Here is a 22,224-nt window from a genome sequence, read left to right as displayed (position 1 = left end):
TGTTTTTTAAATGGCTCTACCATTTTATATTACCAAATTTCTTCACAGATAGACAACACTTGTCATTGTCTGTCTTTTTTTATTGTAGCTGCCTTTGATGGTAAATTGTATTAATCAGAGACTGGTGGGTATTAAAACATATATATCAGAGATCATAGGAAACTCTTTTCTGGAATGTCTTAATATATAGTTTAAGATATGTTTGAGGCTTTCCTTTTTTACTCTTTTTTCTTCTGTTCTTTTCTTCCTTCCTCTTTTTCCATCTCTTTCTTCTTCTTGTGTCTCTCTTCTTTCAAGTCTCATCTGCTTTTAGTTTCTTTTAAATATAATAACAAAACTTGCTCATTTTAATGTTGAGTAGCACAGAGATGTACAAGAAATAAAATCCCTTTACTCCACTTTCCCATTGCAATCCCTAATGTAAACAATGTTGAAATTCATCCTATATATGCCTACACTTTGAAGAAGTTATACATATATACATGTGACTAGTTAGGTATTAAGAGAGACTTCCTAAAGATGGATAGAATTTGATGTCTTAGCACATGGGGAGAGTAAGGGACAGGAAGGAAATACAGATGATCCAGTATTTCTGGGTTGAAGTGCTTGGGAATGCTAATGCCATGAATAAGCAAAGAAATAACAGAATTTATAGAAGTCTAGGTTTAGGGGCAAAGTGGATGAAAAAGAGGCTATGGTAGCAGTATGTCTTATTTTTTCCCTTTCACATTTTCTGGCATAATTTACCTCAAAGAAGTTGACATCCTATTTAACCTTTGAAAGACATTTTCTTATCTCACAAGGTAATCAAAAGGTGGTAGAAGGAGTGTATCCATTTATTTCCAAACAAATAATGTAAAACCAATTTGGCCGAGTTTAATGAAATGAAAAGATTATGAATCCAAAGAATTCAGAAGTTTCTTCTAAAGAGAATTAAATTCAGTACAGTTTAGATCATGATCAGCTTTTGAACATCTGCCATATGCAGCAACTTCTGAAAAGAAAGGTATTAATGGTGATGTAGGTAGTCCCTGAGCCTCTAGTTACTTATTTTCACTCCCAGCCCCTTTACCTGAGGCTAGTCTCTTCAGAGCGGACTTCACTTCCTGGTTCCTCAGTGTGTAGATGAGGGGGTTCAGTAATGGAGTGACAACAGTGTAAAACACAGCCACTGCCCCATCCAGGGGACTCTTGGAGCCAGCCCGAAGGTAGATGAAAATACAGGGGACATAGTAGACTGTGACCACGGTTAGGTGGGAGCCACAGGTGGAGAAGGCTCGGTGCCGCCCATCAGCAGTGTGTATCTGCAGGATGGCGTGGACTATGTTGGCATAGGAGAGCAGAATTAACATGAAGCAACTGGCGGCCACTACCCCAATGTCCACAAAAGTCACAAGCTCATTGACAGTTGTGTCTGCACAGGCCAGTCTCAATACTGCAGGGATGTCACAGATAAAGTAATCCACCTGGTTGGGCCCACAGTAGGGCAGGCGGAATGTCAGGGTGGCCTGGATGGACCCATGAACAGAGCCAGCCACCCAAGCTCCAGCCACAAGGATGGTGCATAACCTCCCATTCATGAGCGTGGGGTAGCGCAGGGGCTGGCATATTGCCAGGTACCTGTCATAGGCCATCAAGGTGTAGAGGAAGCACTGAGTGCTGCCCAAGAAATGAAAAAAATACAGTTGAGCCACACAGCCACCAAATGGGATTCTCTTGCTGACGGGAGTAAAATCCAATATTAGCCGAGGAACGATGACAGAGGAGAGCCACATGTCCAGGAATGAGAGCACGCCCAGGAGAATGTACATGGGGCGAGTGTGGAGCTTTGGGTCAGCCCACACAGTGAGCAAAATGAGGAGGTTGCCCAGCTGAGTCAGGATGTAAATGATGAAGAAGAGCAAGAAGAGGAGAATCCTCAGCCTCGGGGGGTGAGATAAGCCCAGGAGAATGAAATCTGTCACCACAGTGTCCAGGGATGTGTTGCTAGTCTTTCCCATGTTCTTCTGTAGTCTGCTAAGATGAATGATGCAGTCAGGCAAGGGAAATACAACACAGAGATGTGATGGGAGAATGCTTTTTCCTGATGATTAATGCCAGAGAGTTATGAGATAAACTGAATACTATTAAATTTTTTTTCTAAAAGGAAGGTGGCATTGTCATTAGTCATTTTGGTTTACTTGATAAGATAAATCACCCACAGGCTGGTTAGTATTCTAGATGAATGGAAACTCTTATCTACTGAGAAGTATAATTTGGCAGATCAAGGAACAGGAGAGTGTGTGAATGATAGGCAGTATCATTAACTTCAAGCAAAAAGAATGTTCACCAAAGAGGAGCTAAGGCTGAGACAGAGGAGTGTGGAATGTATACCCCAGAATTACCTCATCTACTTGTTCCTCCACTTACCATCATTGCCATGCCCCCTCTTTGTCCTCAGCTGAAATCGCATCTCCTCACCATAGCGTGCAAAAATATTCATTTTCTGGTCCTTGTTTTCCACTCCATCATACTCACTGTAATCCCTTCTTGATGTTCAGATGCACAGACTTCCTCAGTGCTCTCACAGTTCAGTGCTCCAGCCTGGAACATGTGCACCCACTGCCTCTCTGCCCCCTTCACCTATGTAATGCCCACTTTTGTTTCAGGACTGTGTTTGGAGGGCCTCATCTTCAAAAGGACTTTCCTGTTTCCCAAGGACCATGCTTACACTTTCAGAACACGTATCACATTATATTGCTGTTGCCTAAGTTGTCTAATGTCTCTTCCATTAGTCATCCTCTCTAGTACAGTAAAGGTGATAATTATTTTCTGAATAGCTGATTGAATGAAAGTGAAAGAAAGTTATTCAGTCGTGTCTGACTCTTTGCAACCCTGTGGACTGTAGCCCACCAGGCTCCTCTATCCATGGAATTCTCCAGGCAAGAATACTAGAGTGGATTGCCATGCTCTTCTCCAGGAGATCTTACCGACCCAGGTATCTAACCCAGGTCTCCTGCACTACAGGCAGATTCTTTACCATTTAAACTACCTAGGAAACTGATTGAATAAATGTTGCCAAATCCTACTGATAGGACACAGTGCTTCTTTCTCTGACTCATGGGCACTCCCCCTGGCTGGCAAGGAACCATCTCATTCTGATGCATTATGGGTCTAGTTTTGTTATAAAAAACTCCAAAGACCTTTCACATTTTTTATTGCTCCAGGATATCATTTAGATTTATTGGTTGATTTATGTGGTTCATTGGTTTGGGATTGGATTTTTTTGGTAAAGTGTTTCAGAGGAATTCTTACTGTTTATTGTACAAGCTTTGATTAATGCAGGACTTAATCTTCAGTTTGTACATATATATAGAATTATAGCTAGATCTTGGTCTAGATATATTGTTGACTTTTGAACAACATGAGGGTTAGAGGCACTGACCCCTGTGCTGTTAAAAATTGAGTATTGCTATCTCTGCCTCACAAACAAACAAACTGATTTATAGCCTGTGATAAATCATAATGGAAAGAGATATAAAAAAAGAATGTATATATATGTATGTATAACTGAATCATTTTGCTGTACAGCACAATTTAACATAACATTGTAAATCAATTGTACTTCAATTAAAAAAAACAAACCCCAAAACCCCACAGAGAAATTGATAAGCGTGTTACCAAGAGGTGGGAAGCATAAACACTTTGGATAGAGTCAGGACTGGACCTTTTGATTCCACATGTTGTGATCACTAATGGAACAAACTTTTCATGACTTTCCCTCTAACTTAATTAATTAAAATCTCTGTAAATTGAAAATACGGTACTATATTGAAAAAAATCCAGTTATAAGTGAATCTGCATAGCTCAAACCTGTGTTGTTCATGGGTCTATTATATATTGCTGTTTACCATACAATAACGCTCTCTGAAGACCTGAAAAGAATTTGAAGTACCTAATCCACAGGATAAGAAAAAACAGAGCGATGACATATGTTTGTTTCATTTATTTTGTCAAATATTCTATTTGAGAGAGATTTTTCCCCTACTAGGGTTTGAGTGCTATCATCTGTCATTTTGCAATAAAGTAACTTTGTTACTTAAATGTCTATTTTCAGGAAGGAATTAATATAATATTAATATATATAATTAATATAATAGAGATTAATTATAAATTATGTGGGAGTATTAGTAGATTCTCCATCAGGAAAGTCATCAAGATATTTTATTGTGGTTATTTTATAAAATAACATAATTAATATATTAACATTTAAGAGCTATTAATAGTAATAATGATACATAATAAACCTGGTTCTTCAGAAGCCATAGAAAATATTAAGCATACCCTCTGCTTGCAAAGAAAGAAGAAACACCAGGTTTTTACTGTCTGAGTTTCAGGAAGACACTTCGATTTATTTGACAACTAATCGGAAGACTATTTGGCTATAATACAGTGAAGGGATAGAAAGAGTTGAATTAAGATTATGTTTAAAATGCAAATAATGAGCCAAGGTAATTTTTATTTTTGCCAATATATATGTGTAATACCAGTGTGCTTCCATTTAGGCAAGCAATACATTCCTGAAGTGTTTTATGAAAATCAATTGTATATCAAATCAGACAGAACTGTAGCACTGGGAGAATTGTTTGGAGGATTTCCATAATATGTATTTATGTATAGTGAAAAAATTCACCTTAATTTATCTGCTTTTCCAGTCTGATTTTTCCCATTTGTTGTGCATAAATCTGTTTCCACCTCTCCCAGATGCCCTGTTAGATGAAAGTTTCCTTTACCTCTATGTTCTGGGAGAGGATGGCGGCTTTGACTTGGGTATGGTGTTCCGGGGCTGCATAGGAGGGCAATCTGTGATTTAGAGAGATGGGCAGAGTAGATTTCCAGAAGGTGGATTTGGAAGAAACAGGTAATGTGTTTGATGAAGGATTAAATCTCTCCATGAGAGAAACAGTCTGCCCCCACCGCCCAAGCCCTCCCTGGCCCCTTTGCTGCAGTTTTATGTGTCTTTTTGTTTTAGGTCTGCTCCTGTTCTTTAGCTATGGAAACTTAGTATATTTAAAGTAAAGGAATAGACAGACTTAAAGAATTTCAAAAAATGAAAAACAATTTTAGTTTAGCCAATCAGGTAACAAACTAAACATTTCCCAAGTTTTAGACTTTTTGATGTTGCTAAAATCATGTGGTAAAATGGTCAGAAATGAAATATAAAGCCCATAAAAATAGCAAAGTGTTAAAATTCAGTATAAAAAAACACCTGAAAATAAGGGTCCAGTGATATTAGAGAATAAACAATACACGGTTGAAAATCAATTATCCTGGAAACTCTAGGGAAAGGCTGTGGGGGGTGGTAGTGAAAAAGCGACACTGAGAAGATAAGGACCAGGTTGGAGGAGAACAAGGGCACCTTCTAGAGAGCTCTATGGACCCACAGGATCATGAGCTGGGCTGCTTTCTGAGCCTCCCATCCCTCTACTACCCATCCCCAAATCAGGCCAGTTTGTTGTGAGCATATCTCTTGCAGTAACCTTCCCATTTAGAAAGACTTAGAGGAGAGCAGCGTTCCATCAGACTGTTTGAAACTTTGAATTTCTACAGCTAAATTTTGGGAGCTGGGCTATTGGGAACAGTTATAAAATCCTGAAGAGGAGGAATGAAGACTGGTTTAGTGTTGTGTTAGACACACTGGGATCAGAGGACTTCTGTATTTACCCCTAGGACAAGGCCCACCCCAAAACAGTTTCTGGAGAGTATATTCCCTTTTCTTCATTATCCATTCAGTAACTAAACATCCTGGTAGAGCTAGGGCAGAGTAGGGAAAATGGATCGGAGAAGGAAGTGGCGACCCACTCCAGTATTCCTGCAGGGAGAATCCCACGGACAGAGGAGCCTGGCGGGCTACAGTCCATAGGGTCCCAAAGAGTTGGACAGACTGAGTGACCGAGCACATGAAGGGAAATGGATAGAGTTTGGGGTGGCCTAGACATATTTTATCTCTTTTCAGAAGAAGAGGCTCTTGTCCTTCTTGTGTGCTAAGTTGCTTCAATCATGTCCTACTCTTTGTGACTCTGTGGACTGTAGCCCATCAGGCTCCTCTGTCCATGGGATTCTCCAGGCAAGAATACTGGAGTGGGTTGCCCTGCCCCCCTCTCCAGGATCTTCCCCGCCCAGGGATCAAACCCCTGTCTCCTGCATTGGAAGTGGGGTTCTTTACCATTAGCGCCACCTGGGAAGGTTAAAAAGAATGAGCTTGCTTATGGAATGCTACTTTGTATCATCTTCATTGGAAAAAGGAAAGACTAAGAATCTGGCCTATTTATGTTTGCATAATTACCAAAGAATTTTCTTCACAAAATCTATTATTTTATCACTGCCCAGCTCTATTCTTTGTGACTGCCAGAGAGAGAGATAGAAAGATGCAGATGAGAGATGAGAGAAAGAGAGAGAAATGAAAATAAAATAGCATTTTCTTTTGAACCACTTCTCAACCCCAAAAAGAAATTCCCTAAGTTTGGAAAGAAAGAATTTAATGCTAGTAGTTTGAGAAAGAGTTGAGGAAGAAGATGGGGAAAAGAGACTGATTAACATTTTGGGAAAAACAACAGAATGTCTGAAGTTTTCATAGTTAGTTTGTGGCCTTATTCTGAAAGGAGCTGGTTTCAGGATTGCTTTCCCATCCTTGTAGACTCACATGTACAGACCTGCAAAATCGTGGAGGAGGCTGGCTCTCCTTGAGTTGAATGGTCCAGCGCATGGAGAGATGTCCTTCAAAGAATCAGTCTAACCTGTTGTAAAGGGCTCCCATATATGTGTTGGGAACCTTTAGGATTCTTTCAGGAGTTCTGCCTGGCAAATAAATATTTAGAATCTTTGCGAGCACCTGCCTTTCAGGGCTCTTTGATGTTTGTGACTTCTATATCTCTTGAGTCATATTTTACATTGCCTTTCATCAGCTGTTGCCTCTCTCACTCTGAATAAAAGGGGAAAAAAAACTGTCAAGAGATTTGAAGAAATATTTTAACCTCAGAGGAATTTACTACTCTAACCTGTTTCCCTAATGAGATTGTCCCTCCCCAAATCCTCGTTATTTTGTTTTGAGGGAAGAGAGCAGGAAATGTTTCTCCTAGACCTCCAGAAATAGGACTGTGGGGGATTACCTCGCCAGTATAGTTTTGGATGATTTCCAGGTTCTTAGAGGTGTTATAATCTCTCAGTGGATCACTTTCTTCCCCCATATACCCATCAGGGATCCTCCATCATTTCTTCCGGTTTCTCTTCACATGTGACCTGATCACTGAGGGTCTCTTGACTCTCTCACTCCCCCTCCACTTAGCATCATATGACAAATTATATTTTACTTTTTTACTTGTTTATTGTCTCCACTCACTAGAACGTAGGCTCCACGAGAGGAGGGAGTTTTGCTCACCAAGGAATCCCCAACACACACACATTGCCTGACATATAGTAAGTTCTCAATAAATACTTTTGAATGAATGAATGAGTAGGTGAAACTGTTACACATATTAAATGCTGTGGGCAGAAAAAAGCATTGCTTTCAAATGTGAACCTCAAATTTAAAGTTACCAGGGGTTGATTTGGCCTCAAATTGATTCTCACATGCATGTGCAGGTCTAGGCAGCATATGCTGGTGTAAGTGGCTTTGGATATTCATTTGTTTATTTTACAAAAGAGTCCCTTAGGCTGCAAGGAGATCAAACCAGTCAATCTTAAAGGAAATCAACCCTGAATATTCATAGGAAGGACTGATGCTGAAGCTGAAGCTCCAATACTTTGGCCACCTGATGCAAAGAACTGACCCATTGGAAAAACCCTGATGCTGGGAAAGACTGACGGCAGGAGGCGAGGATGACAGCAGATGAGATGGCTGGATGGCATCACCGACTTGATGGGCGTGAATTTGAGAAGCTCCGAGTGTTGGTGATGGACAGGGAAGCCTGGTGTGCTGCAGTCCATGGGGTCACAAAGAGTCGGACACGACTGAGCAACTGAACTGAATTGAACTGAATTTTAATCTGGGTAACGTTAGGAAACTGGCTAGAAATGAAGAAATGAAGCTTGGAGTGTGATATAAGCTTCAGGAGCCTCCACTGTAAAACAACAAAGCTGTATAAAGATGGGATGATTTCTAAGATTCATTTAAACTGTTGTTACCAAAGTTGCAGTGCTACATCTGGCCACAAGATGACGGTGTTGTCTTTTTTTTTTTTTTATTAAAACCAAGTGCTGTGTCTGCTGCTGCTGCTGCTGCTAAGTCACTTCAGTTGTATCCCACTCTGTGTGACCCCATAGATGGCAACCCACCAGGCTCCCCCGTCCCTGGGATTCTCCAGGCAAGAACACTGGAGCGGGTTGCCATTTTCTTCTCCAATGCATGAAAGTGAAAAGTGAAAGTGAAGTCGCTCAGTCGTGTCTGACTTAGCGACCCCATGGACTGCAGCCTACCAGGCTCCTCAGTCCGTGGGATTTTCCAGGCAAGAGTACTGGAGTGGGTTGCCATTGTCTGCTAGGTGGAGTAAATAGAAATAAATCCAGAGGACTCATGAGAGGTATACATTTCTTTAGCAAAGATACTGTATTATCTTTATATTAACTTGGGGTACATTAGCTTGGGAAAACTATGTATTGAAGACATAATTTCCTTTTGTGACAATTGGGAAGTAGTTTGAAATATAGCTTTCCCTCTCCTTGTCTCCCTCCTCCCTCCCTCTTTTCTTCCTTCCTTCCCTCCATCCTTCCCTCTCTCGGTCCCTTCCTTCCTTTCCTTTCTAGCCTTCTTCTCTTTCTCCTTTTCTCTCGATTTCTTTCAACTTCTCACTTTATTACATAAAAATTACCAGTCAAAACAGAAGTGTATGAGAACAGGTTAATATTCTCACCATTTCCTTTTAATCCCAACTTTCTGAAGTAACTAAAGTGAATAATTTCCTTTGTTTTTCCATCTCTTCTTCTATATTCATACATATGTACAGATAGATATCTTATATTTCTTTAGATCTTTAAAAAATATCTCATTGCCTCTTTGTTGGGAGATACATTTAGATGGTAGAAAAACATGTCCATCTCTTCTTTGTTGTCACAAATACCACCACCATCAGCACCACCACACACACACACACACACACACACACACACACACACACACACCGTGTGCATAACCTGCCTCTAATCTCACTCCTGTTTCTATTTTCTCTTGCCTTCAGAAAGACAAATTCTCAGTATTGTCAAATTGACCACTTCTGCCTTTGCCTTTCTTCCTGTTTGCCACCTCTGTTCTTTATACACAATTTTAATGTTTAATATTCACAAAATCACATAGATTAATACCTGTGGATTCATCAGTAGAAAATGTTCACGTGAAGACACTCCTGAAAGGAAACCCACAGCTGCTCCTATGGAAGCTTAAACCCACAGCTGCTCTCACGGAAGCTCAGTCCTTCAAGAAAGGAGCTCCACCCGCTGTGTTTTCTTCTGGGTTTTGCATCCAGATTGAGATTTCCTCCCTCAACCACAGAGAGGGAACCCGCCTTCTTTTGGCTCCAGGGGCACAGGTGCGGAGGACGCAGCGCCTGGTTTGTGGTGTCCTGTAGCAGATGTGGAATTTTTTCCTTCTTTGTGTTTCCCTGACAGTGAGAGGTGAGTCTCAAATTATTAGCAAACATTGCCAGGAACTTTCAGAATAATTTTCTTCCAGATAAATGCTGACAACTCCTAACTTTTGTAGTGAAAGAGTCTTTCCCCATACATCTTAGTGGTGCTAATTGTCCTTGTCCCCATCCTCATCCTTGTCCCGTGTCTTTCTACCAGCATTTATTTCTACCTAAGGAACTCCTCCGTCAAAGGCAGTGTTTTTTTGTGACCATGTGAGAACTATCCTCTTTAATAATGATGTGGTTTCCTGGAGTGCTACCCTGATAATGGTCATGGATCTTCTCATAGGCTCTGCAGGAAAAGGCGTTAAGCAGCCCACTGAGTTGATGGCTATAGAAGGAGCCTCTGCCCAGGTTAACTGCACCTACCAGACATCTGGATTCAATGGACTGTTCTGGTACCAGCAACACGATGGTGGAGCACCTGTGTTTCTCTCTTACAATGTTCTGGATGGTTTGGAGACGAGAGGTCATTTTTCTTCATTCCTTAGACGCTCTGATGCACACAGTTACCTCCTTCTGAAGGAACTCCACATGAAAGACTTTGCCTCTTACCTCTGTGTTGTGATAGACACGGTGACTGTGAGGTCTTTCCAGCTGCTCTAAAACTCAGAGGCAACCACACCAGTACAACAAACCTTGAATAGCCAAAGCAATCTTGAGAAAGAAGAATGGAATCAACCTGCCTGACTTCAGGCTCTACTACAAAGCCACAGTCATCAAGACAGTATGGTACTGGCACAAAGACAGAAAATTAGATCAATGGAACAAAATAGAAAGCCCAGAGGTAAATCCATGCACCTATGGACACCTTATCTTTGACACAGGAGGCAAGAATATACAATGGAGAAAAGACAATCTCTTTAACAAGTGGTGCTGGGAAAACTGGTCAACCACTTGTAAAAGAATGAAACTAGAACACTTTCTAACACCATACACAAAAATAAACTCAAAATGGATTAAAGATCTCAACATAAGACCAGAAACTATAAAACTCCTAGAGGAGAACATAGGCAAAACACTCTCCGACATAAATCACAGCAGGATTCTCTATGATCCACCTCCCAGAATATTGAAAATAAAAGCAAAAATAAACAAATGGGACCTAATTAAAATTGAAAGCTTCTGCACATCAAAGGAAACTATTAGCAAGGTGAAAAGACAGCCTTCAGAATGGGAGAAAATAATAGCAAATGAAGCAACTGACAAACAACTAATCTCAAAAATATACAAGCAACTCCTGCAGCTCAATTCCAGAAAAATAAACGATCCAATCAAAAAATGGGCCAAAGAACTAAACAGACATTTCTCCAAAGAAGACATACAGATGGCTAACAAACACATGAAAAGATGCTCAGCATCACTCATTATCAGAGAAATGCAAATCAAAACCACAATGAGGTACCATTTCACACTGGTCAGAATGGCTGCTATCCAAAAGTCTACAAGCAATAAATGCTGGAGAGGGTGTGGGAAAAAGGGAACCCTCTTACACTGTTGGTGGGAATGTAAACTAGTAAAACCACTATGGAGAACAGTGTGGCGATTCCTTAAAAAAACTGGAAATAGAACTGTCTTATGACCCAGCAATCCCACTACTGGGCATACACACTGAAGAAACCAGAATTGAAAGAGACATGTGTACCCCAATGTTTATCGCAGCACTGTTTATAATAGCCAGGACATGGAAGCAACCTAGGTGTCCATCAGCAGATGAATGGATAAGAAAGCTGTGGTACATATACACAATGGAATATTACTCAGCCATTAAAAAGAATACATTTGAATCAGTTCTAATGAGGTGGATGAAACTGGAGCCTATTATACAGAGTGAAGTAAGCCAGAAAGAAAAACACCAATACAGTATACTAACACATATATATGGAATTTAGAAAGATGGTAATGATAATCCTGTATGCGAGACAGCAAAAGAGACACAGATGTATAGAACAGTCTTTTGGACTCTGTGGGAGAGGAAGAGGGTGGGATGATTTGGGAGAATTGCATTGAAACATGTATAATATCATATATGAAACGAATTGCCAGTCCCGGTTCGATGCATGATACAGGATGCTCGGGGCTGGTGCACTGGGATGACCCAGAGGGATGGCACGGGGAGGGAGGTGGGATGGGGGTTCAGGATGGGGAACACATGTATACCAGTGGCAGACGCATGTTGATGTATGGCAAAACCAATACAATATTTTAAAGTAATTAGCATCCAATTAAAATAAAAAATATGAGACAGCAAAAAAAAAAAAAAAAAAAAGAAGAAGCTATATTTCCTGAGTGTACACTTGCTATAAGTTGAGATCAGGGGACTTTGCAACCAGACTACTTGGATTTGAATTTGCTGCTTTCCATCTGGGTAGTCTTGAGCAAGTCAATTTATCTTTCTTTAATTCAGTTTATCCAATTTTATCCATAAAGAAAGCTAAGTGCAAAGAATTGATGCTTTTGAACTGTGGTGTTGGAGAAGATGCTTGAGAGTCTCTTGGATTGCAAAGAAATCAAACAGTCAATCCTAAAGGAAATCAGTCCTGAATATTCATTGGAAGGACTGGTGCTGACGCTGAAGCTCAAATACTGTGGCCACCTGGTGTGAAGAACTGACTCATTGAAAAAGACTCCAGTGCTGGGAAAGGTTGAAGGCAGGAGGAGAAGGGGATGACAGAGGATGAGATTGTTGAATAGTATCACCGACTCGATGGACATGAGTTTGAGCAGGCTCTGGCTGTTGGTGATGGACAGGGAAGCCTGGTGTGCTGCAATCCCTGGGGTCTCAAAGAGTTGGACATGACTGAGTGACTGAACTGAACTGACTGATCCATTTATAAAATAAAAATAATAGTATCTGTCAAACGGGTGGTTGTGAGTTATACACACACATAGAACAGAACAGTGCTGGCAATAGTGAGCTCTGTATAAACGTTAGTTATTTAACTTCTAGTCTTAAACTTTCACTAAGTCTCACGAGGCCAGAGTTCTGGGACTGGATCTCAGTATTTATCTATCCTTGGTTTGTAGAAGTTGAAATCCTGACAACTATTTGCATATTGTGGATTGAAGGATGAAAGATGGAGTTTGTAAATGGGGAAGGTTCTCTGTTCTGAAGAGATCACTGAGTAATACTTATTCTCTCTGGGGAGACCCCGAACTTTAGAGGTCCAGATGCAAATGCTTCAAAATGAGATGTTAAGTATTCTGATGAGCTTTGTACAGCTATCTTCATGTGTGTGTCCCTGAGAAGTTAATGTGATCTTAATGTATTTTGGGAATTTATAAGACAGGCTGGAAATGAGATTCAGGGCTTTGAACTTGAGGAACATGGACTTGAGTATCTATAGAAGATGAGAAAGAAGAGTTAGCATAAGCAAAATGGTATATAATTCAGGGTGAGGAAGGAGCCAGTAGGGGGGCCCATGGTACAGCACTGTCAGTGGGTATGAAGAATAGCAAAAATCTGTAGTCAGCTTAAAGATTTTCCTTTCCTACTTTTAAATTTTCAAAGCTTTGTTAAATGTTACAGCTTACTGTCAGCTAGGTTTAGAAAATAAATGATTATTTTTGTGGCTTTGTCCCTACACGAGATAAAATTGATCAGAGCTTAGAAGTTCAAATTGTAGGTTATTCAGATATCAAAAGTTAGAGCCATCCCAATTTAAAATAAGGTATAGTGAGTCATGGCTTCCCTGCTGGCTCAGATGGTAAAGAATATGCCTGCAATGCAGGAGACCCAGATTTGATCCCTGGGTTGAGAAGATTCCCTGGAGAAAAGAATGGCAACCCACTCCAGTATTCTTGTGTGAAGAATTCCATGGACAGATGGGCCTGGTGGGCTACAGTCCATAGGGTTGCAAAGAGTTGGACATGACTGAGCAAATAACTATCACTCACTCACTCATAGTTAGTCATGGGCTTCCCAGGTGGCTCAGTGGTAAAGAACATGCCTGCAGTGGGGTAGACAAGAGTTTGATGTCTGGGTTGGGAAGATCCCCTGGAGAAGGAAATGGCAATCCACTCCAGTATTCTTGCCTGGGAAATTCCAAGGACAGAGGAGACTGGTGGGCTACAGTCCACATGGTCGCAAAAGAGTTAGATATGGCTTAGCTACTAAACAACAACAATAGTAGTAATATGTTACACTGTTTGAAATGAAAGATTAAACAAAATTCCCTTTGGGTGAGGTAAGGGTGTGTTTTCATTCTAATTTATAAATTGGAGCTTTTGAGATGGACATGTTAGAAAGTAATATAAATTATGAATCAAGGCCATTAAAATATTCGTATTCCTTTTACATGATAATTATATTTTTGAATTCTCACTTAAAGATAGGCAGGCTAGACGTGAGGTTTAGGGGCTTTGGACTTTGGGGATGTGGAGGGTTTATATAGCAGCGCTATCCATTAGAGCAAAATATGGGCAAGAGTCAAGTAATTTAGGATCAATGGGCTATTTTAAAGCTGCATTGGTTTTTATTGCTGTGTAACACATTACCACAACGTTCATATATTTGCTGATAGTTCCGTAGGTCAGAGCTTCCCTGGTGGCTTAGAGGGTAAAGAGTCTGCCCGCAATGTGGGAGACCTGGGTTCAATCCCTGGGTTGGGAAGATCCCCTGGAGTAGGAAATGGCAACCCACTCCAGTATTCTTGCCTGGAAAATCCCATGGATGGAGGAGCCTGTTGGGCTACAGTCCATGGGGTCGCAAAGAGTAGGACACGACTGAGCGACTTCACTTTCCTTTACGTAGGTCAGAAGTCCAGGCAGTTTCAACTGATTCTGTGCTTGAAAATGAAAGTCACTCAGTCATGTATGAATCTTTGTGACCCCATGGATTATATAGTCCAAGGAATTCTCCAGGCCAGAATACTGGAATGGGTAGCCTATCCCTTCTCTAGTGGAACTTCCTGACCCAGGAATCGAACCAGGGTCTCCTGCATTGCAGGTGGATTCTTTACCAACTGAGATATGCATAGGATACCATAAGACTGAAGTCAAGACTGTTGACAGCCTGAGTTCTTATCTGGAGCTCAGGGCCTTCTTCAAAGTTCATTTCTGTTGTCAGAATTCTGTTCCTTGCTCTTGTAGGACTGAGATTTCCTTTTCCTTGCTGTCTCTTGGTGGGGAAGTCTTCAGCTCCTTAAGCTCACTTGCATTTCTTCTCACATGATCCATTCCATTTTCAAACCAGCAATAGCATTTCAAGTCCTTCTTATACTGAGCTTCTTACTTTATAGTCTGCCCTTCTTATCTGCCACCAGAGAAAGTTAATGTGCTTTAAAGGTCTCATGTAATTAGGTTAAGCTTGCCTAGATATATCCCCCTTGTAAGGTGAGCTGTGATATTTAATACAACACAGTCATCACAAGTGGTATTCTCTCACTTTCAAGGTTCTGGAGATTAGAGCATGGAATCTTGGTGACATTGTTTGAAATTCTACGTACCTCAGAGCCAATAAAAGACAGTTATAGAGAGTCTTCTCCAGCACTACAGTACAAAAGCATCAATTTTTCTGTGCTCAGCTTTCTTTATAGTTGAACTCTCACATCCATATATGACTACTGGAAAACCTATGGCTTTGACTAGATAAACCCTTGTTGGCAAAGTAATGTGTCTGCTTTTTAATATGCTGTCTAGGTTGGTCATAGCTTTTCTTCCAACGAACAAGTGTCTTTTAATTTCATGGCTTCAATCAGCATCTGCAGTGATTTTGGAGCCCCCAAAAATAAAGTCTGTCACTGTCTTCATTGTTTCCCCATCTGTTTACCATGAAGTGAATGGTGGAGACTATGTATATTGATATAAGAAGGGAAAAGGCAGATTTACTTATTAAAATTAGTTACCCTATCATGGCTACAATATAGGAAGAAAGGAAAGGAATTTAGAGTCCTTCTTTTGAATTTAATATTGAAAAGTAGCAAAGGCATGAGTTTTGGTAGAAAATATATGTGAGGAAGGAATAATAGTAATTTCATAATATGCAGAATTAGGAGTAAAATCATTCAGGAAATTAATAACAGAAAGATTTATGGTCTTTGAGACATTTGAAAGTGAAGAGAATTAGCATGGGGTTTGAGTACTGAAAATGAAATATATATTAGGAACTATATAAGAATTGAAATATGAAGCAATTTGGATTTGAATTTCAGGGTTTACAGGACATATTGAGAAGTCTAGATAAAAATTCCTGAATCTCTTATTTACAAAATGTGACTTATAATTTTTACTGCATAAAATTATTGCCAGGATTTTATAAAATTTTTTGAGGCATCTATATTGACTTATCCCTACATGATGCTGAAAGCTAAGCTTCTGTGTACTGTGGCAAGTCAAATCTGAGAGTAGAGTTTTGGATGAAGAAGGAAAGAGTAGTTTTATTGTTTGCCAAACAAAGAGGGACACAGGTTCCTGCCCTGAAAAACTATGTGTTCCAACCTGGGAGGATTTGATGAGTTTTCTAGCAATGATTCAAGGGTGGGGTCGTTGATAATATTAGGCTGTGTACACTACCTCCACTTGTCTAATCTTTTTCTAGGTAATCTTGATGAACTTCTCTGGTTCTTTCAATGTAGCCTCAGGTGATCTTTCTCTGGTGTGAAGAGTGCTGACATCTTAAAGAGCTTAAAGATATGGTTATATGTATCCCTTGAGATGGAACTAGGGCCCTGCCTGCGCTATGGTTTCCTGGCTACTGCTCCCTTGTCTTTGCGTTCCTTCCCTTCTCAAATTAACAACTGTTCAGATCTGTCCTTTGGAACTCATGGAATGTCATGGAGGCTGATGTCAGGAAACAAGAGACAAAGAAACAGAACAAAACAGAAGAACAACTTCTGTCCCGAGGAGCACCACAGACCCCTGCTTGGTTTCATGCAAATTAAATTAAAGAAATATGGAGGAGAAGAAAGTGTTTTGTTTCTGTCATGCGAGTGTATGTTCCCCGGTTCTTTGTCTCTTCACAACAAAGATTTGGAGTGACGGACATTAAAGCCCCCTTGGCGGGTCACAGCTCTCAGGTCTTGGATAGACTGTGTGATAGCTCTCAGGTCTCGAATGACCATGTTATAGCTTTTAGACAAATCAGTGTTACAGCTCAGTGTTACAGCTCTGTGGCAGGGGTGGAGGGATGGCGGGGGTGGAGACTGAGAAAGCTCGTTGGCTCCTCCTTTTATATGTTTTTTCCTCCACCTGGGCCTGCCCTATGCAAATTGGGCTTAGCCAGGAGTGCTGTTTGTTCTGCCTGAAGTCTGCACTCTGGTCCTCGGACCTTCCTTTGACCTTCCTTGTCTTTTAGCCACCGCCATTTTGGACTCCTTTTCCCTATTCTACCTACCTAACATTTCTTTGACACAAATTGTGTGATACATGTTTGTGATAAATCATTATTGACTAGAAAAAATAAAGTCATAAAGTAAAGGATAAAAAATGGAGGAAAATAAGGTATCATTGGGATATTGGATGTGAAATTAGTATAAGTGAGGAAAAGATTTAAAAAAAAAAGGAAACAGGAAGATCAGATCCCTAATTGTCATAAAGGAAAAAGTCTAAACAAAATATTTTTTAGAGGAAGAACTTATGTGTTGGATAATAAGAGTTATCATGTGGCTCTAATAAATCATCAATATTATTACTGGACTGTCTAAATCCTAAAAGGCATATTTGTATGTATAATTTCTCTTTTTTTGGCACCTGATCTTAAAAAATATATACCAAAACATTAGTGATATTACAAGACCTGGTGGAGGCATCATCTCTGACTATTTTGTTTTAAGCATGTAACTTTTTTTTATTACTGAGTTCTATTAAAATATTTTTAAATTTATTTTTAATTGAAGGATATTTGCTTTACAGTATTGTGTTAATTTGTTGAATTCAGTCATGTGAATTGGGAAAAGAAGCATATGACATACTAATACTAATAGTTATACTAATAGTGTAACTAATACTAATACATACTAATACTAATAGAGGCATATAACATACTAATACTGTACATATAACATTTAAAATTACATTCTAATAGGTAAAAGAATATAAAAATAACTTTACCATAAACCAAACTGGAATTAGTGAACTATATGAAAGAGAAAAGCAATGTGTTGTGGTAATTCAGAAAGAACTACCTATTGTAAGTTAGAGAAAGCTTCATGTAGAAAGTAAAAGCACAGCTCTTTCATTTTCATCATTTATTGTTTCTATATTCTTTTGATCTCTTTGGGGATTCTATCTCCATTTTTAATTTTCCCTTTGGAGCACGATCCTAAAAATGTCCCTTGTTATCCCTGGCAAGAATGTTTTTTTCATGTGACTTAGGAAGATTTCATTACCCTTTCCTGTTGTCATTGTTCTTTAATTTTGAGCAGGAAAAACTATTAGACTATACTGGAACAAATTAGGTAGAGGACCTGTTTCAGGGTAGTTATCTCTCAGAAATAACTACAGTATGGTATGAGCTAATTTTGGAGGAGAGAAAGAAACCTAGTAATATCTGTTTGTTAAAAATTCTTCTCTGTGTCCCTGGTCTCCTTATGCTGCTGCATTAAGGTATTTGTTGACCAAGCATCTGCTTTTCTATCTCTATGTGAATTCTTTGCCTCTCCGTTAAAGTTCCAAGTTACTACCTGACATCTTCTTTTGTATTTCTCTATTTTTCACTGAAGATGGTATACGAGTTGAGGGCTTCAGTCATTTTGGCAAGTTATTTAGTTTTTCTAGGTTTTTCTCATATGTGTATGTCATTGAAATTTTGTTTGATTTTATCCTCTTCACACGTTTCATATCAATTTAATTTCTAGGCCAGCCAGAAGAACCTAGAAGGGTAGAGGAGTTGTCCTCCCTGACAGGGCAATTCTGCCCCACATTCTTTCTGCTTCTCTCAGATGTACTGTGTGTATTCTAATGATCAAAAGCATTTCTGGGGAAAACTAAGTTGTGGAGAAATTTAAAAGGGGAAACTGTGAAACATCCATGAGAGGAGAAAGTAAAAAGTTTTAGTCATTGCCCTGAATTGAGTTTTACATGCATTAGAAAAGAAATAAATCATCTATGAAAGGATAGCCAGAAAGATAGTTTCAGAGGAACATTTTAGTCATTTATAAAATGGGGACTCAGAGTTTGACTAAGTGATGCCCCTCTACATACTTCCTGAAACCAAGGCCGTGGCATACAAATATTGTAACAAGGTTACATAAAAAGAAAAAAAAAAAAGACAGTTATAGAAACTGCATTAAAAACTTTTAGCTGTTTATGATACAATAATGAATCAAGTAGAGGAAAGTATATAGTTAAATACATAGAATAATTATAGCTGTGTAAAAATTCATAGACATAGAAAAGGATGAGAAAGAATACCCTCTCTCCAGTTTGTCCCTTACCTAAAGTCTTAGTGTATATATGTTTTCTTCTCTCTCTCTCTTTGTGATCTATATCTATTTTTAAAGAGCTTAAACAAGAGAGTTATGTAGGACAAATATTGATCTTGCAGTTGGTTCTAAGACCATAATTGTTATCGATTGTCTTTTTCTATCACTCATTCTAAATTCCCCCACACTGTCACTCAGCATTCCTGCTTGTCTGGGTTTCTTGCTCAGTGAGTGACCCAGACCTTCCTCTCTGAGGGGTCTAAGCCCTTGGTTACCTTAACTTTGTTACTGTTATTGCCTGCACACTATTATCACCAGATGTGGAAACACTGAGGTATGTTCCAGTGAACCTCCAGGTTCATTCATACTTCTCTGTCCCCGTTGCAAAGTGGGCAACTCTATCTTCTGTGCTTATGCAGCATTTCTCTGTGGTAATAGTCAATTATTTCTGCCGGTATAGTTTTGCCAAGTTTGGGAGGTTTTCAGTGATTATTTCTTTGAATACTATCAAGTCCAGCAATGAGCTGAGCCCCCACTCTTTCATGATCTTTCCCCTGCCTCTTCCCTCTCCGCCTTCTTCCCCTTCTTCTGGGATTCCAATGATATGCGTGTTAAACGATTTGCTATTGTCCCATAGGTCTTTGAGACTCTGTTCATTTTTTTCTCTAGTCTCTTTCTTCCCTTGCTGTTGTTCAGACTGGGTAAATTCTATTGATCTGGTCTCAAGTTCAGATATTCTATCCCTTGTCATCTCCATGTTCCTACTGAACCCATCTAAAGAGCTTTGAGCTTCAGTTACTGAATCCCTCAGTTCTTTAATTTGTGCTTAGTTCTTTATATAACTTTATTTTTGCTAAGATTTTTCTGTTTTTTTTTTCCATTTATTTCAAGAGAATTTATAGTTGTCTATGGAAGCACTTTTATGATAGCTGTTTTAAAATCTTTGTCCCAAATTTTAACATCTGATTCATTTTGGTGTTCACATTGATTATCTTTTCTCATTCATGTTACAGACTGGACTAATTGTCCAATAAGCCCTGAAATAAAAAGTAAGCCAACAGAATCTGTATTCCTCCTCACTTTAATTTCCTCCTTTTTATCCTCTGATTCACTCTCAGGTAGCAAACTCCTACTCTGATACCAAGTGCTAGGAGCAATTTTTGTGTTGTGTTTTGGTCACAGTATGTATCACACTGGTTTATGTGGCAGATACTGCCTGTAAATGAGTTTCTTATTTAATGTAAAGGATTTTTGTTTCCAGTATCATACTCTATGCAATATTACTCAACTTTAAAAAGAAATAGGAAACTTTAGATTTCAATCACAGATCAGTATTGTAAAGGAATTTTAAGTATGGGGGTTATATATTAGAAGATTTGGATACTCCTTCTCATAGCTTGTGAGATCTGTGTTGTAACTGTTTTTGTGCTTATTTTTTAAAAAATAATTTGATTATTTATTTATGGCTGTGCTCAGTCGTCATTACTGTGAGGGCTTTTCTCTAGGTGCTGTGAGTAGGGACTACTCTTTAATTTCGGTGCACAGGCTTCTCACTGCCATGGCTTCTCTTGCTGCGGAGCACAGGCTCTCGGGCGCTCCCGCTTCAGCAGCTGCAGCAGGTGGGCTCAGTAGTTGCGGTTCCTGGGCTCTAGAGTGTAGGCTCAATAGTTGTGCTGCACGGGCTTAGCTGCTCCACCTCTGTGGGATCGTGCAGGATCAAGGATTGAACCTGTGTCTCCTGGGTTGGCAGGCGAATTCTTTACCACTGAGCCACCAGGGATGTCCCTTTTGTTTGCTTTTAAACTTGAACACAACATTTTGTTTTAAAAATGAAATTTATTGAGGTATAATTTACAAAGAATACAATGCAGCCATTCTATTTTAATGACTTGACATTTTTATACATTGTGAAATGATCACCACAATGAATCTAGTCAACACCTGTCACCGTATATAGTTATAGATTTTTCCTTATGATAAATCCTTTTAAGATTTACTCTTTTAGCAATTTTCAAATATGCAATACAGTATTATTAGCTATAGTCATTATGCTGTACATTACATCCCATGACTTATTTATTTTACAACTGGAATTTGTATTCTTGACCCCCTTCATTCATTTTGCCTACCCTCCACCTCTGGCAGCCACCAATGTGTTCTTTGTATCTATAGCTTGGTCGTGTGTGTGTGTGTGTTTAGATTTTACATATAGGTGAGATCATACAGTATTTGTCTTTCTCTGTCTGATTTATTTCCCTTATAAGAATGCCCTCAAGTTCCATCCATGTTGTTGCAAATGGTTAGATTTCATTCTTCTTTATGGCTAAATAATATTTCACTGTATATACATTTATACACCACGTCTTTATCCATCCATCCATTGGTGGACATAGGTCTTTAACATATCTTGGCTACTGTACATATTGAAAACACAGTCATTTTAACTGTACAGTTCCATATGTTCTGGCAAGTAAATATATCTGGATTTCTACCTCTACAATAAAAATATATGACATTTTCATCATCCCAAAAGTTCCCTTAGTTCTTTCTCTCAGTTAATCCTCCTTATTCTTAGCTCCTACCCACAATTTCAGCTCCTGGAAATCACTGATCTATTTTCTAATAGTTTTGTCTGCTCTAAAATTTTATATAAAAGGAATTATATAACATAACTTTCTGTGTTTGACTTTTTTCACTCAGCACAATCCACTGTGTCTTGGTATTAGTAGTTTTATTAAGTAGTATAATATTGTATGCATGTACCCCAGATTGTTTAGCCACTCCTCTGGTAATTGTATTTGAGTTGCTTTCAGTTTTTTGCCATTATGGATAAGCTGCAAGGAATGTTTGTGTTCAAGTCTTGTATGAACATATACTCTCATTTCTCTTGGGTAAACGTTCTGGAGTAGAACTGTTTGGACATATGGTAAGTATATGTTTAGTTTTATAAGAAATTGCCACTATCTTCCACAGTGATTGTAACATTTAAAATTCCCACTAGCAATGTGTGTGTAAATCACTATTGTTAAATGGCGTATTCACATGTCTAGTACCACAAATTGGTTGATAGAATGAGGTTATTATATCCTAGCTGATTTTCTGTTTAATCATTCTACCAATTACTAAGGGTGATGAAATTAACTATGATAACCATTAATTTGCCTTTTCTCTTTCAATTCTTTCATCTTTGCTTCATGTACTTT

At 39.1% G+C, this 22,224-nt stretch overlaps 1 protein-coding gene across 1 annotated transcript; it reads right to left on the bottom strand.

The window, feature by feature from the left end:
• Positions 1 to 1,043: 1,043 nt before the first annotated feature.
• LOC113899573 (olfactory receptor 10G2) lies at positions 1,044 to 2,000 on the bottom strand. Its single transcript, XM_027552842.1, has one exon. It carries the CDS (start codon positions 1,998 to 2,000, stop codon positions 1,044 to 1,046), a length of 957 nt encoding a protein of 318 aa, XP_027408643.1.
• Between the last annotated feature and the right edge of the window lie 20,224 nt (positions 2,001 to 22,224).

The sequence above is a fragment of the Bos indicus x Bos taurus genome, chromosome 10, assembly GCF_003369695.1.
Source record: "Bos indicus x Bos taurus breed Angus x Brahman F1 hybrid chromosome 10, Bos_hybrid_MaternalHap_v2.0, whole genome shotgun sequence".
In the NCBI taxonomy this organism is placed as follows: Eukaryota; Metazoa; Chordata; class Mammalia; order Artiodactyla; family Bovidae; genus Bos; species Bos indicus x Bos taurus.
This window is presented reverse-complemented; position numbering and strand designations above follow the sequence as displayed.

What these genes read in the sequence shown, in the direction of transcription:
- LOC113899573 (XM_027552842.1), bottom strand. Translation starts at nt 2,000, where the DNA reads ATGGGAAAGACTAGCAACACATCCCTGGACACTGTGGTGACAGATTTC.